The sequence below is a fragment of the Myotis myotis genome, unplaced genomic scaffold (assembly GCF_014108235.1).
Source record: "Myotis myotis isolate mMyoMyo1 unplaced genomic scaffold, mMyoMyo1.p scaffold_m19_p_3, whole genome shotgun sequence".
In the NCBI taxonomy this organism is placed as follows: domain Eukaryota; kingdom Metazoa; phylum Chordata; class Mammalia; order Chiroptera; family Vespertilionidae; genus Myotis; species Myotis myotis.
In genome coordinates this window covers 133,127,993-133,144,015 of record NW_023416335.1, presented here as the reverse complement: position 1 = coordinate 133,144,015, position 16,023 = coordinate 133,127,993, and the positions used below count along the sequence as shown (strand labels likewise).

The 16,023-nt window shown below is 40.2% G+C and overlaps 1 protein-coding gene across 1 annotated transcript in view; it reads left to right on the top strand.

Annotated features, from left to right (window-relative positions):
- LRRIQ1 (leucine rich repeats and IQ motif containing 1) overlaps positions 1-16,023 on the top strand; it is a 262,613-nt gene that overhangs the window by 196,494 nt on the left and 50,096 nt on the right. Inside the window, exons 22-23 of the mRNA XM_036298965.1 lie at positions 5,923-6,055; positions 8,303-8,363. Of these exons, the coding sequence (XP_036154858.1) occupies positions 5,923-6,055; positions 8,303-8,363 (194 nt within the window). The remainder of the gene's footprint in view (positions 1-5,922; positions 6,056-8,302; positions 8,364-16,023) is intronic.

Here is a 16,023-nt window from a genome sequence, read left to right as displayed (position 1 = left end):
TCCACCCTAAAATTCTAAATTCCAGCTCTACCTTTCTCAGGGCTCTGAGAGGACATTAATCAACTATGGCAATGATTCCTTTACTTCACCAATATTTATTGAGCACCATACTACTATGTCCCATTTAAATAGCTTATACTCTAGTAGCCAAAATAGACACATTGAATAGGAAAGTAGAATATAATGTAATAGATGTTATTATGGGATCTATAGGATCCTTTGGAGGACATCTCTTACCTAAACTGAATAAGGAATGCAATCTTGGAAGCTCAGGGGCTTACCCCAAAGAACGTAATTTCTAAAGCTGAGATCTGAAGACCTGAAGCAAGAACATGGTTGGTAAAGTGGATAATACCAAGAACAAAGTTTATAGGCGAAAGAGATCATTTTGAACAATTATATCTGGGTGATTGAGGCAGGAACCTAACACATGAATTTCTTAAAAGTATATGCAAGGCTTGTGTGCTATGCAAAAAATTTTGCACATTATCCAAAAGCAGTGGAGAACCAGGAGTTTAATCTATGAAGTAGCATGTTAGATTTGTACTTTAGCAAGACTATTTGGTGTATGGAGATAGTATATGTAGTAGCAAGACCAAAGCAAATAGACAAGAGAGAGGCTGTTACAGTAATTCAGAGATTATGGTGGCCTGAATTAAAGTAGTGGCAATGGGAATGCAAGAGATTTGACAGAGTGAAAATAATTTAGGAGGTAAAATATGTAGTTGGGAGGTAGAATGCTGTTTAAGTGCAACATTCTGGCTTCTGAGTTGTACATTGACAATGATGGTAGTGTGGTAGCAACTTGGAAAAGGTGGTTTAATGCATGGCTTCAGTCTTTTTACATCCTCACTTGAAATTATCTGGGCATATCTACTAAATAGAGAGGTTATGGATAAATACATTTCAGAAGGCAATAGGGAGAGTGATTGAAGAAATTAAATGAAAGTCCTCATACAGGGAATAGAATAAGATGGAGCCAGGATAGGACCCCAAAGAAGAATCCTGAAACTGGAAGGAATGGCAATGAAAGGAATCCTTGAAGGAGACTGAGATTAAGACAGAAGTCAGAAGAAAACATGGAGAGTGTTTGAAACAAAATCCAAAGGAAATAAACCTTTAAGAATGAAGGAGTGGACAACAGTATATAATATTATAGAGGAGGCAGCAAGATAAGAACTTCAAACAGTCCCAAAGACTTTGCAGTATTAGTGATCTCAGTGTGAACAGCTCCAGTGGAATGATGTGGGGAGAATACATATTGCAGTGGGCTGGCGCATGAATGGCAATGAGTCATCAGAGACTGGACTGTATCTTCTATTTCAAAAAGTTCATCTGATTAGGGAAGATGAGAGAGGAGAGGAAGATATAAAGCCATTTCTGAGAGGCAAAAGAAAGAAAATACCACGAATCCTAAATTATAGCAATGAATCCTAAATTATATGAATACTTGGGATTCAGAGCATAGTTGAGAGTATTGGTCTTAGGAGGAGGGGTGTCTCTCTTACTGTTACAGATATTTTGTCATTGCACACTCATTCCTGTTTAAAAAAAAAAAAAGTACACCTAAATAAAATGGGGCCAGTAGAGATGGAAAGGAGGAGCCAGGTATGAGTGTGATACACAGCAGATGAATTAGAGCAAGTTTCTGATTAGATGTTGGTACTTAAGAAATGAGCAGCCAGGGTTGACTGCAGGATATCTGGTCTGGATGCCTTGGGAATTCAGGAGGAAAACAGACTTAGTGGGATGATAATGGTAAAACTAAGTTGCGATTCTGAAATTCAGCTGGATATGAAAATATAAATAAGATACAGGTTGGTGATACCTAGTCTTCTAGGCTGCCAGCCTCATGAGATAATACACAGTGTCTCCCTAGCTGACCTTCCTCAGAAGCCAGCACAGTGCCAGGCACAGAGTAGAAATGTGGTCTCTTAGGTACTTGTAGAATGGGAGCACCATCATCTAGGGATCTTTGAAGGAGCCTGAGAGGAGCACTCGAAGTTTGGCTGTTGCAGAGTCCTTCTGAGAAGCGAGTTTTAAGACAAAGTAAATGGCCTGCATAGTTGAATTTAGCAAAAAGGTCAATGAAGGTAAAGAATATATGTGCTTGTCAGAGAAGACAATTTAAAGCCTTCTCAGTAAGGACAATTTCAATTTCATAAAACCAGATTGCAATAAATTAAGGAGGGAACAGAAATTAAAGAAATAGAGACAGAGAGTGGACTTCTCTTACCAAAAAAGTTAATCAATACCTTTTAGTGTGAAACACAAGGTATTAGAAGATTATAGAATTTGTCCCTGACATTTTATATTTCATTTTAGAAGTTTACTGAATTGAGAGGCACAAACTTATAAATTATGAGGAGGAAATGGCTTATAGTTTAGAAGATATTTAACAAATAAAGAAATGTGTTTTCCTAAAGAAGAAAAATATCTTCTTTTGAAAGTAGAATGAAAACTAAAATCAAATAATGGGCAGAAGTAAATATTTGCACAAGTGATAACAGATAAAGGATCACAAGTAGTCAATTGAAAACAAAAACATAAATTCAGTACTAAGATTCAGTAGATTATTGGGGAGAACAGAAAGATATTTTATACTATATGACCTATAATTAATAAATAATCATATTAAATATGCAAAATTTCACTAGCCACAAAGACATGTAAACTAGATAATATCATATGATATTTTTGTCAAAATATCAACAACTTTAAATATGTAATATGATAATGTTGACCAGGGACTCAGTGAATTGAGAAACCTCATATAGTTATGTGGTAAATTGATTAAAGCTTTTAAAACTATTTAATAATATAGATTATTTTAAGTTCTTCAAAATATTGATAGTTTTAGACAAGTCTTTAATTCCACCTGATCAAATAAATTAACTAAATAGGATAATTACAAACTTCTGTAACAAATTTGTATATCATAGTGTAAAACCACTAATAGTATGTTCAGAGTGAGATTTACATTTCATGGAATACATTTGTTACAGTACTAACTGAAAGGTAGGCTGTATACATACAAAAGACAAACAAAGCAATTTTATGAGAAAACTACAAGGAAATGCCTTAAAAATATTATCCAGTGATTGTTTTTGGATAGTGGGAATTTTATGGATTTTCTTTTATTTTTAATTCTTTTATTTATTTCTTAAAGTGTCAATAATGAGACTACATTATTTTTATAATTTAAAAGTTTAACAATTTGTTTAAATAAAAGCAATCAAATTTGTGTTTTGAAATAAAGGGGACTATATAGACAGTAGTAATTAGGGGAGAGCAGGAATCAAAGGAAGACATTTTTCTTAGGCTGATGATGTGAGAGGTTAGTAAAGCAAGTCCCAGAGAAGTAGGATAGCACAGTAGATAAGGGCCTCACTTTCTTAAGGCAAAATGATGCTTCTGTAAACTGAAAGGAAATACTTATTGGGCAGCCTGGCTAAATTAGAACTTTGTTAAGTAACCCAGGTCACTACTATTTTTCGTACCCCAGTTGCAAAAAAAAAGGACTTCTTCTGCAAGTTTCAATGAGTAAACCTTAGTTTTTTCTTCTCAGTGGCAGAAGTGGTCCTGAAATGGGTTAGCCAGATCACTTCCTGCAGCTTCTGAATTGCAGTATCTTTGAGTTCATTCAGCCAACTTCATCACTGTGTTTGTTCTGTTTCTAACACTGAGCTGTGCCAATCTACCAATCTATTCCTTAGGGTTAAAATGGTTCATTTGAATGGGACCCTTACAGTGAAATGTCTCATCTTTACTTGGGAATAGTTGTCTAGAATCTTGGTTGAGTTCTGATGTAAAAACTGCTTAATATATAGAGTGTTTTTGCACAGTTGAGGAACACTTTCCAAAATGACTACTTAAAAAAGTGACTATCAGTATGTGTCACTGTTTTTAAAAGCAGGAAGCCATAGATAATTCTTATTTTTAACTAAAAGTACACTTGTTACAAAAAGATTCTCTGAATAATAAGGTTACAGCTGTGGACTCGTTTCATTAACAGGGTCACCGAGTCCCCACTATTCTCTGTCACTGCACTCATGGTTCCAAAATCTGGCCTGGTCAACCAAGAAAAGCATAGAAAAGGCTGGGACTCTGCTGGAGAAGAGACTTAATGCTGTGCTAACTGGGTGTGGTAACACCAAGTCTTTCCTCTGTTTGAGTCTCTTTTATAGTTTCTGTACATCTACCTATAAGGCCATTTACCAAAATGGTGACAGGTTATGGATTCAGTGGTTAGCCCTTGTATGTAAAGTATATGTGCCTCCAACATATCAAATATGGGTGGGTTAGCTTCAGCTCATGATGCAAGGGTGTGGCCATTTTGGAAACGTAAGATCCATGAGTACTAAGAGGTTTGAGAAATGAACATTCTGATTTTTAGCTGATGATCTATGGCAAAAGAATAGTTCAAATTAATAAATTGACAGTTTAAATAACAGATTTTTAATTATAGCACTCTTGTGAGTTTGATTACCATGAGTTAGTTTTCAAGAGGTATATTTATCTGGTTTACTGTCAATCAGTTGTCTAAAACTATTAAGCCCCCAAAACTGTTATGGCACCTGAAAAAGGAACCAGCCCCCAATATCATATTCATGGGTAAAAGCTCTAAAACAACAGATCTTCAGTGTAACTCTGAAATGCATAGCATTAATGTAGCAGCAATGTCTATAATTTAAAAAATACAACTATATATACATATATATTAAAATTTACATTTGAATGTAATGGTTGGAGTCTTCTTTTAGCTATTTTATTTTTTATGCTTGTTACCTTGGTATTCATACCTAGTATAATTTATCATCTTCATATTTTCCATAAACACTTTTATTGTTATGTTCCCCACCCCTCTTTTTGAAATAAGTATCCTATATAATAAAAGGCTAATATGCAAATTGACTGAGTGGTGGAATGACTGGTCATTATAATGCCCACTGACCACCAGGGGACAGACGCTCAATGCAGGGGGAGTGCTGCTCAGCCAGAAGTCAAACTCATGGCTGGCGAGCACAGTGGCAGTGGTGGGAGCCTCTCCTACCTCTGCTGCAGTGCTAAGGATGTCCAATGGACAGCTTCGGCCCACTTCCTGTGGGGAACAGGCCTAAGCTATCCATCAGATATCCCCTGAGGGCTCCTGGACTGTGAGAGGGCATAGGCCGGGCTGAGGGACCCCACCTGAGTGCACAAATTTTGTGCATTGGGACTCTAGTTATGGCATAAGCCATATTATCCTGATAGAAATTGCATTCCCAACTTAAAATATTATATTACCTTACACAAACCAAGCTTAGTTTTAAATAAATTAAAATTCTGGTTTAAATATCTTCATTATATTTATAAATTCTGCATATGCATAAAACTAGTATGAGAACAATTGGTCTTTAAAATAAGCCTAAAAGGACATCATAGTGCATAGATAGATCTTTTTATATTAGAACTAGAGTCCCAGTACAGGTAGGGTCCCTAGCAGCTGCTGGCTGCCAGCCAGGGCCTTCCTTCGTTCCACGCCACTCCCTGGTGGTCAGTGCACGTCATAGCAAGCGAAAGAACTCCTGGTTGGTTGAACTCCAGAGGGGACAGTTTGCATATCAGGCTTTTATATATATAGATAGATTCTACTGTCAACCAAAAATAATTATTTGAAATTTCTAATTATAAGAATAAAAAAACAACTCTTAAAAAATTGGCTGCATTAAAGCATTTTCTTTATTTTTCAAAGTATGTGGGTTTGAAACTCAAGCAGGACAAGTTACTTTGTGACTGACTTTTTTCTTACAGATGATTTAGATCCCATGCATTATGTTATTTTCCCCCTTTCTTATGATAAAGTTTTTATCCTAACTGAACTGTTTGGACAGAATTTGATCTCTTTAAATAACAAATAAAATGTCCATATTCCTTTCTCAGTTAAGGAAGAAGAATTTATCTGCAAGGATACCAAGGCACATGAGAAATTAGAAAGGAGTAAAGAATATACGTATCAGTGGCTTCACACACAGGTTGGAGTTCATGAAACAACTAGTTCCAGAGATTTGAAATGGTAAGGTCATTTCCCTTAAATTAGATTTTTGTATTGTAAACACATCTTGAGAAGTTAAACCTAGGTTAACTGTGCTAAAACAAACATGACTTATAGCCAAAGGCCAATATACCACGAAGCCAGGTTATAAAATGGCCTCTTATATAAAATAGACTTAATCACTCTTTATATTTTTCATTCTAAAATGTTTAAGAAACTCTTTCTGTAAAAGCTTAATAACAACAGATGAACTGCACAAATGATTCTGCTTTTTAAAGTATATATTAACTGTTGATAAATGTAATATTTAGTACAAATTGTATTTTATTTTGTGTTATTTTTGTTATCATTTATGTTTGGCAGTTAAAATTATAATTCTACCTTGATGCTGACACTTTACCAGTCATATAACTAATTTTCAATGATGTCCAAGGTTCAACTTCCTCTCCTTTATAGTGAGATTATAATGTTTTATCTGTCTCACAGAATAGAGGTGAGCTCACAAGGTTGAAGATATTAAATGTTTTATTTAGCAATAAACAGGGTCAATTAATTTATATATATATATATATATATATATATATATATATATATATATATATACATTTTGTGAGGGCTGCCATAAATACCACAGATTGGGTAGGTTAAACAGCAGGGATTTGTTTACTCACAGTTCAGGAAATTACAAACCCCAGGTCATGGAGTCAGCAAGTGTGATTTCTTTGGAGGTCTCTCTCCTTGGCTTGCAGATGGCTCCCTTCTCATTGTGTCCTCATATGATCATCCCTCATCTGTGTTGTCTATATTCTAATCTCTTCTTATAAAGACATGAGTCATACTGGATTTGGGCCCAGCCATGTGACTTCATTTTACCTTCATTCCCTCACCCTACAACCAAATACAGTAAAATTCTGAGGCATTGAGGATTAGGACTTCAATATATGAATTTTATAGGAACAAAATCCAGCCAATAACAATATAAAACATATATATATATATATATATATATATATATATATATATAGCCACTGAATCAAAGTTTTAAGGAAATAAAAGCCTGGAGATAATATTTTGACATAAATTTTCAAGATTTTCATTGTAGCCACTTATATGCACAGAAAAGTAAAATATATGTTATTTTAAGCATTTATTAAATGTATAAACCAATATGGAATGTAAATGTAGATGCCACTTTAGAAACATTTCCAGGCATTTTGGGTAATAACTATTTAAATGAGTAACACACTAACAAACAAAATCCTACAATTAGTGTAATTCATAAGATGAAACCCTTAGAACTATAAACAAATGTAGTATAACCCCATGACTTGCCATCTATATTAACCAGATATAAGAGGTCTTTCAGAGATTTTAAAGCATTAGCAGAGATAATGTGAAAATTTTAAAAACTTATTCGGGATGTAGTTTAGATAAGTTCACACATTTAATAATATCCCTTACTCCTAAACAAGTTATATTTAAATATATTATACAACAGGTAATTATTTATGGATATTCTCTTTTGAAATATAATATGTAAAGGCATAGGCAGTAACATTTTAAGAAATATTATTTTCAAGAATGGAAGTGGGTTGTTTTTTTCCAGAGACAGTGGAAGGGAAGGGGAGAAAGAGAGAGGGGCCGAGAAACATCAATGTGAGAGAGACACATGAACTGGTTGCCTCTCACAGGCTTCCCTACTGGGGCAGGGGTGGGGGAGTGAACCGGCAACTGGAAATGTGCCCTTGATCAGGAATCGAACCTGAGACCTTCTGGTGCACAGGCCAACACTCTAACACTGACCAGGGCAAGAATGGAAGTTCTTGAAAAGCCAAATGCTCTACTTTTAAACAGAAGTTAACTATGAGCAGTAGAATAATGTATTAAACCACAAAATATTTTAAAAATAGGAAGCTTTACCTTAATCATAAAACAAGAAAGATATGTAGGTAAATAAGTATTTATATTTTTTATAATTTTTTAGCTATCATTCTTGTTTCTTTCATATTTTTATTGTATGTGTTTATGTTTAGCAAAGAAAGGTAGCATTAAAGTGTAACTTAGAAATTTTATGTCAAATTTAATTTTATTAATGACTATGGAAAAACGTAAATTTGTATATAACTTTGCATGTAACCCCTATTTAAGAAAACTATTATTACCAGTTTTTTAATTACTAATTAGTCCCAAACCTTTCATTGGGCATTTCTTTCATATTCTTTCTCTATATTTATGTAATAATATTATTTCTGTTTTTTGTCACTGCAGCAATCATTTCTTGCCTGAGTTAGATCCAAATGTACTTAATGGTGGAAGAGTTCAGCTTGTGGTAAGAAATGTGTTTAAAGATACAGAAAAGTTGTAGACACAAGTACTTAACAAGTGCACTTTAAAATATGTCCATATATTAGTATAAATTATGAAAATCTCAACTGTGTTTATTTAGGATAATATCAAAATACTATGTACTGGGATAATAACATTTTCTTCACTTCTAGTCTAACATTAAAATGTATTACTCTTGCCCAGCTGGTGTGCCTCAGTGGTTGAGCATGAACCAGAAGGTCATGGTTCAATTCCAGGTCAGGCCATATGCCCTGGTTGTGGGCTCAATCTCTAGTGTGGGGTGTACAGGAGGCAGCCAACCAATGATTCTCTCTTATCATTGATGTTTCTATCTCTTTCTCCTTCTTCCTCTCTGAAATCAATAAAAATATACTAATAAATGTATTACTCTAGAATATTAATTCTACATGGTAGATTATAAAATATTAACATGTTACAGTATTTAAAATAAAATTACCCTAACAGGAATTTGCTTAATAAAAATATTTTTTGAATATTCAAAGAGTAGAATACTTGAATGAAACAGCAAAGTACTCTCACAACTCAGAAAATTAAACCAGATAAAAATTATCAAGTAATTGGGAATTCACCCACTCTAAGTAATCCTATCTAATAATAGCCACATGGTAATTGACCATATTTCGCTACGCCTCCCGTTGGCTAATCAGCGAGATATGCAAACTAACCACCAACAAAGTTGGTGGCTAATTTGCATGCTGCAGGCAGGGCGGGACAGCGCGAGCCACCAGTGCTAGCTGCCATCCAGGCCCCCATGGGCGATGCCAGAAGCTGCCTGCCTGCTGCCCGGGACCGGATCGGTCCAGGGCCACCGTTGGGCCCTGGAAGCCCCAGAAGCTGCCAGATATGGCAGTAACTCTATCAGTAAGCACTCTGAAAGTCAGTGGCATAAATGCACCAATTAAAAGACAGATTATGAGGGTGAATCAAAAACAAAACCCACTTTAAATATAAAGACGCATATAGATTAAAAGTAAATGAATTAAGCTGCAGCCTTTTTTTGCTCAGTGGATAGAGCATTAGCCCATGGAGTGAAGGGTCCCAGGTTCGATACCAGTCAAGGGCATGTACCTCAGTTGCTGGCTTGATCCCCAGTCCCTATCAGAGCATGTGCAGGAGGCAACCAATCAATATGTCTCTCCCTTTCTCTTCACTCTCTCTAAAATTCAATGGAAAAATATCCTTGGGTGAAGATTAACAAAAACAAAGTAAATGGATTAAGTAACATTAAAGAAATTATAAGAAAATATATTCCAAATTTTGTTAGTTGTATAATGGTTATGTTTAAATTATTAACACCTAAGAAATTGGGTGAAGGGTACATATAATATGCTGTAGTATTTTATAGTGTTTTTTACATGTTTGAGATTATTTCGAATTAAAATATTAAAAAAATAAAAATTAATAAAATATTAATTGAAATGTATCTGCAATACATGAAAAATCTCCTAATTGCTTCTAGCATAATTTATTAAATTGTGCTAAAATTTACAAGGGTTCAATTAAAAAATCTTAATTCTAAATGATATAATAGAAAATATATAATAGTGCAGTTATAAGCACTTATCTGAAAATAAAAATGTAAAGAAGTGAATTTAAAGAAGGGATTAGCCAAAGAAAATATATGTACAACCCATGGACACAGGCAACAGTATGGTGATGGCCAGAGAGAAGTGGGTGGCAAGAGCTGAGTAGTGGGGGCAAAAGGGGGGAAATAGGGACATCCTATCCTATCTAATAAAAGAGAAACATGGTAATTGGCGTACGACTGCAACCCTTCCCATTGGCTAATCAGGGTGATATGCAAATTAGCTGCCAGCCAAGATGGCGGCCAGCAGCCAGGCAGCTTGAAACTAACATGAGGCTTGCTTGCTTCAGTGAAGGAGGACTGCAACGTTCCCCGCCTGCCTTGCCGGCCTCTGAGCCTGCAGTTTGAAACATTTTAACAAATACAGAAGCTAAACAAAACCCCAGAAATCTGCTTTCAGCCAGCCGGGATCTCATTGCTGGAGTTATACATTGTTTTGATTATAGAACACAAACAAACCAGATACCTGCTTTTAGGAGCGGAGGCCTAAGAGCTGGAGCCTCAGAGCTAAAGCTGGCCCAGAATTAAAAAAAAAAGAAAAAAAGGAGCAGTTGGGAGCTTCAGCCCTCAGCCCCTCACCCAGACTGGCCAGGCAACCCAGTGGGGACCCCCACCCTGAAGGGTGTGTGACCAGCTGCAGACAGCCATCATCCTCTCACCCAGACTGGCCAGGCAACCCAGTGGGGACCCCCACCCTGAAGGGTGTGTGACCAGATGCAAACAGCCATCATCCCCTCACCCAGGCTAGCCAGGCACCCCAGTGGGGACCCTCACCCTGATCCAGGACACCCTTCAGGGCAAACCAGCCAGCCCCCACCCAAGCACCAGGCCTCTATCCTATATAGTAAAAGGGTAATATGCCTCCCAGCACCGGGATCAGCGGAGCCACGAGGCCTCCCGGCACCGGGATCAGCGTGACAGGGGGCAGCGACCAAACCCCCTGATCGCCCTGCGGCTCTGTGTGTGACAGGGGGTGGGGCCACAACCTCCCTATCGGCCCTGCTCTGTTCATGACAGGGGAAGGTGCCCCAACCCCCTGATCAGCCCTGCTCTGTGCCTGATAGGGGGGAGCTCCCGAAACCCCTGATTGCCCTGTGGCTCTGTGTGTGACAGGGTGCGGCGCCCCAACCCCCTGATCGGCCCTGCTCTGTGTGTGACAGGGTGTGGCGCCCCAACCCACCCCCCATGGGCCCTGCTCTGTGTGTGACAGGGGGCGTAGCCCCAACTCCCCTATCGGCCCTACTCTGTGAGTGACAGGGGGGAGCTCCCCAACCCCCTTATTGGCCCTGCTCTGTGCGTGACAGGGGGAGCTCCCCAACCCCCTGATCAACCCTGCTCTGTGCGTGACAGGGTACGGAGCCCCAACCCCCCTGATGGGCCCTGCTCTGTGAGTGACAGGGGGTGGCGCCACAACCTCCCCATCGACCCTGCCTTGAGTGTGACAGGGGGCAGTGCCCCAACCCCCCAATCGGCCCTACCCTGAGCGTGACTGAGGGTGGCATCGCAACCTCCCGATCCGCCCTGCTCTGTGCATGACAGGGGGCGGCGCCCCAACTCCCTAATCAGCCCTGCTCTGAGCCCAACCAGTGGCTGCACCTAGGGATTGGGCCTGTCCTCTGCCACCCGGGAGCAGGCCTAAGCCAGCAGGTTGTTATCTCCCGACGGGTCCCAGACTGCGAGAGGGCACAGGCCAGGCTGAGGGACACCCCCTTCCCCCCGAGTGCACAAATTTTTGTGCACTGGGCCTCTAGTAATAATAATAAAAGGCTAATATGCAAATTGACTGAACGGCAGAATGGCCGGTTGCTATGATGCGCACTAGCCACCAGGGGGCAGACGCTCAATGCAGAAGCTGCCCTCTGGTTGTCAGTGCACTTCCATATGGGGAATACCACTCAACCAGAAGCTGGCTAATGGCTGGCCAGCGCAGAGGTGGTGGCAGGAGCCTCTCTCACTTCCATGGCAGCACTAAGAATGTCCAACTAATGGTTTAGGCCCTATCCCTTGGGGCCTAAGCCTTTAGTCAGACATCCCCCAAAGGTTCCCTGGCTGCCAGAAGGATGTCTGACTGCAAGCTTAGGCCTAATCCCCCGGGGAGTGGGCCTAAGTCAAAAGGTGGACATCCCCCAAGGGATCCTGGACTGCAAATGGGCTCAGGCCGAGCTGAGGGAACCCCCCCCCCCCCGCCCCGAGTGCACAAATTTTTGTGCACCAGGCCTCTAGTAAAGTATAAATTATCAGAAATTTAGGAACAATCAAGTTCTAAACTCTATGCTGAGTGTAGGTTCTAGGTAGTATAACTGTATGTGCATTGCTAAAGTCAATTGTGCTATATGTTATTGGAAGGAAGCCTATGTAAACAAAAAGAGAATGGCCAATATGAAGTTTAGAAAAGTGGATCCCACAAAATAAGAAATTTTCAGTATTTTTCAGAAATTTACAGTGAAGAGGGTACCCTAAACAATGACAGAAGTATGTGGCCTCCTTGGTAGGTAAAAATGGATGCATCAGGTGACCCTAACTTTATGATGCCATCCATTTATATCAATCAACTAATATTCCTTGCTCAGTCTCTACATTCACAAAGAAAACTGATTATTATTTAGCCTGCCTTGTTGAATTTAGTACAAGAAGGTAATGTAGTTTCTAGTAGAAACTAGTATTATCCAGAATACTATTCATCATGAACAGCTAACTTAAGGAGTTTATTTATTTATTTATTTATTTATTTTTTAAAGAGAGGAAGGAAGAGGGATAGAGAGTTAGAAACATCGATGAGAGAGAAACATCGATCAGCTGCTTCCTGCACGCCCCCTACTGGGGATGTGCCCGCAACCAAGGTACATGCCCTTGACAGGAATTGAACCTGGGACCTTTCAGTCCGCAGGCAGACGCTCTATTCACTGAGCCATACCAGTCAGGGCTTAAGGAGTTTTCCTGGCAGAGCAGCACATTTTGGATAGCCATTAGCTAAAATTAATGTTTATGAAAATATTTATAGAATTTAAATTTGAAATAATCACTGCAAATATATTCTTGCATTTTAACCCCTCTGGTAGAGTGGCGTGAAGATTGTCACTGGAAAATTGGCACTTCAGTTTGTTAACAGCATGCATATTACTGACTAGCACTTTCTCACATATTGTTACGTGGCCACTTTGGAGCAAGAATGGGAAAAATAAAAATGCCTGGACAAAGGAAGTGATATCACATTTAATTGTTATACTTCTAAAAATGAATGAAAACAGATTGCATGGATTATCAACATACAAATATATGACAAATACATAGCACATACAAGTGCATTTTTTCAATTTTGAAGAGGTATAGCTGGATACAAAAAAAGGAAAATAGTAGTAGAACAGAAATACATATTTTATGTGTGTATGAGTTGAGACAGGGAAGAAATCAAGGAAGAACTTATGACAAAGAAATACTGGGTGAATTGAAGGACCAGAGTAGAAATCTTGCAGAGTGTTGGGGAACAAAAGCACACTATTTTTGTTGGGGAACTGGACAGATAATTTCACAACTAGGACAAGGCTATTAACAGAACTTTAAAAAAATATTTCAATGGCCTCTATTATAAGATCCTCAAAGATAAAAATAAGAATACATCCATAATAAAAAGACAGAAAATTTGAAAACAAAAGTAATAAAAATTTAATTAGAGGACAGATGGATATGCAAATGAGTCTATTATAAATTTTAGAAATAAGAAAATATTATCAGTGAAATAAACTCTGGACTGGACACCATAAAAGAGAGAATTAGTGAATTGAAAGATTATCTACAGCTTTCTTCAGAGACAGAAGCAAAGTGGAGGAGACAGGAATGTTCTAAGAGTGCAGACACCACCACCAGGAGCCTCCTCCACAAGCCCAAGAGTGAGATGACCCTGGCAGAACCGCAGAAGTGGGAGGAGGAGGAGTTTAACACAGGCCAACTCTCCAAGCTCATGCATTTTGTCAAGAATATATATCAACTGTCACAACAACAAAAAGCTCCTGGGCCATGTGAAGCCTATTGACAGGCACTGCAACATGGCGCTGGAGAATGTGGATGAGATGTGGACCGAGGTCCTCAGGAGTGGCAAAGGCAAGAAGTCCAGGGCAATCAACAAGGACTGCTACATCGCTAACCTGCTCCTGCATGGGATTTGGTCATTGTGGTCCTGCAGGGGTTTTGTTCATTGCTGGCAAGTAGGGGCTTCCTCCCTGACATCAGAGCTCACTTCCTTGTCCTGAAAAGACCTAACTTTTTGACATGAGAATAATAAAATCTTGTGTGTTGTTTTTCTAAAAATAAAAAATTTAAATTAAAAAAAGATTATCTATAAGAAACAACCATAGCAAAAGACAGTCGAGTTATCTATACTAATAAAAGGGTAATATGCTAATTACACTGGATAGACCAGATGTCTTCTGGACGTCATTCCAGACATCCTTCCTGACAATGCCGGACCTGGGTAAAGCCGGCCCAGGGTCCTGGTTGCCTGCCTGGGTAAAGCCGGCCCAGGGTCCTGGTTGCCTGCCTGGGTAAAGCCGGCCCAGGGTCCCGGGTGCCTGCCCAGGCAAAGCTAGCCCGGGTCCTGGGTGCCTCCGGCTGGCCCAGGCGAGGCTGGCCATGTCCCAGGTGCCTGCAGCTGGCCAGAGCAAGGGAAGCCTGGGTCCTGGGTGCCTGCGGCCGTCCAGAGGGAGGGGAGCCCAGGTCCCAGGTGCGGGGGCTGAAGCAGAGGTGGTTAGGAGTGATCAGGCGCAATCAGGCAGGCAGGCAGAGGTGGTTAGAGGCAATCAGGCAGGCAGGCAGAGTGGTTAGGGGCAATCAGGCAGGCAGGCAGAGTGGTTAGGGGCGATCAGGCAGGCAGGCAGAGTGGTTAGGGGCAATCAGGCAGGCAGGCAGAGTGGTTAGGGGCGATCAGGCAGGCAGGCAGAGTGGTTAGGGGCGATCAGGCAGGTAGGCAGGCAGCGATCTGGCCTAAACTGGCAGTTGGACATTCCCCAAGGGGTCCTGGATTGCAAGAGGGTGCAGGTCAGGCTGAGGGACCCCCTTCCCATGCAGGAATTTTGTGCACCGGGCCTCTAGTCTATAATAATAAAAGTTTAATATGCTAATTAGATCAGACAGCCAAATGACCTCCCAGATGTTATTCTGGATGTCCTTCTGGACGAAGCCATGGTGGCGGGGGCCGAGGCAGAGGTGGTTAGGAGTGATCAGGCAGGCCAGTGGTTAGGAGCCAGCAGTCCCAGATTGCGAGAGGGATGTCCGGATTGTGAGAGGTGAAGGCCAGGCTGTGGGACCCCCCGCACCCCCCACCCCGCCCACTCTGTGCACGAATTTCATGCACTGGGCCTTTAGTAGAAGTATAAACAAACCATAAATATTGTACATGTGAAAACTGGTAAAGTCTTACCAAGATGTGTGGTTTAGTAATGGTATTGCACTTACGTCAATTTCTTGGTTTTAATAATCACACTTTGGTTAGATTTCTTTGGGGCAAGATGGGTGGATGGTATATAGGGAATTATCAGTACCAATTTTTGCAACTTCTATGGGAGTTTTAACTTCAAAATAAAATGTTTTTAAGTTATTGAAATTTATGTCTAAGGTTTGTGCATTTCTTTGCATGTAAATTATAGTTCTGCTAGTGGCCCAGTGCACAAAATTTGTGCACTCGGGGGGGGGCAGGGCGGTCCCTCAGCCCAACCTTCACCCTCTTGCAATTCAGGAGCCCTTGGTTGAACATCCTTAGTGCTGCAGAGGCAGGAGAGGCTCCTACTACCACCATGGCACTCCCCCTGTGGGAGCACACTTACCACCAGGGGGCAGTTCTTGCATTGAGCATCTGACCCCTGGTGGTCAGTGCGCATCACAGCGACTGGTCGTTCTGCCGCCATTTGAAACTGGCTCTTCACATCCCCCGAGAGGTCCTGGATTGCGAGAGGGTGTAGGCCAGGCCAAGGGACCCCACCAGTGCATGATCGGGGCTGGGAAGGGACACAGGAAGTTGACCAGCCAGGGATGGACTGTGGGAGGG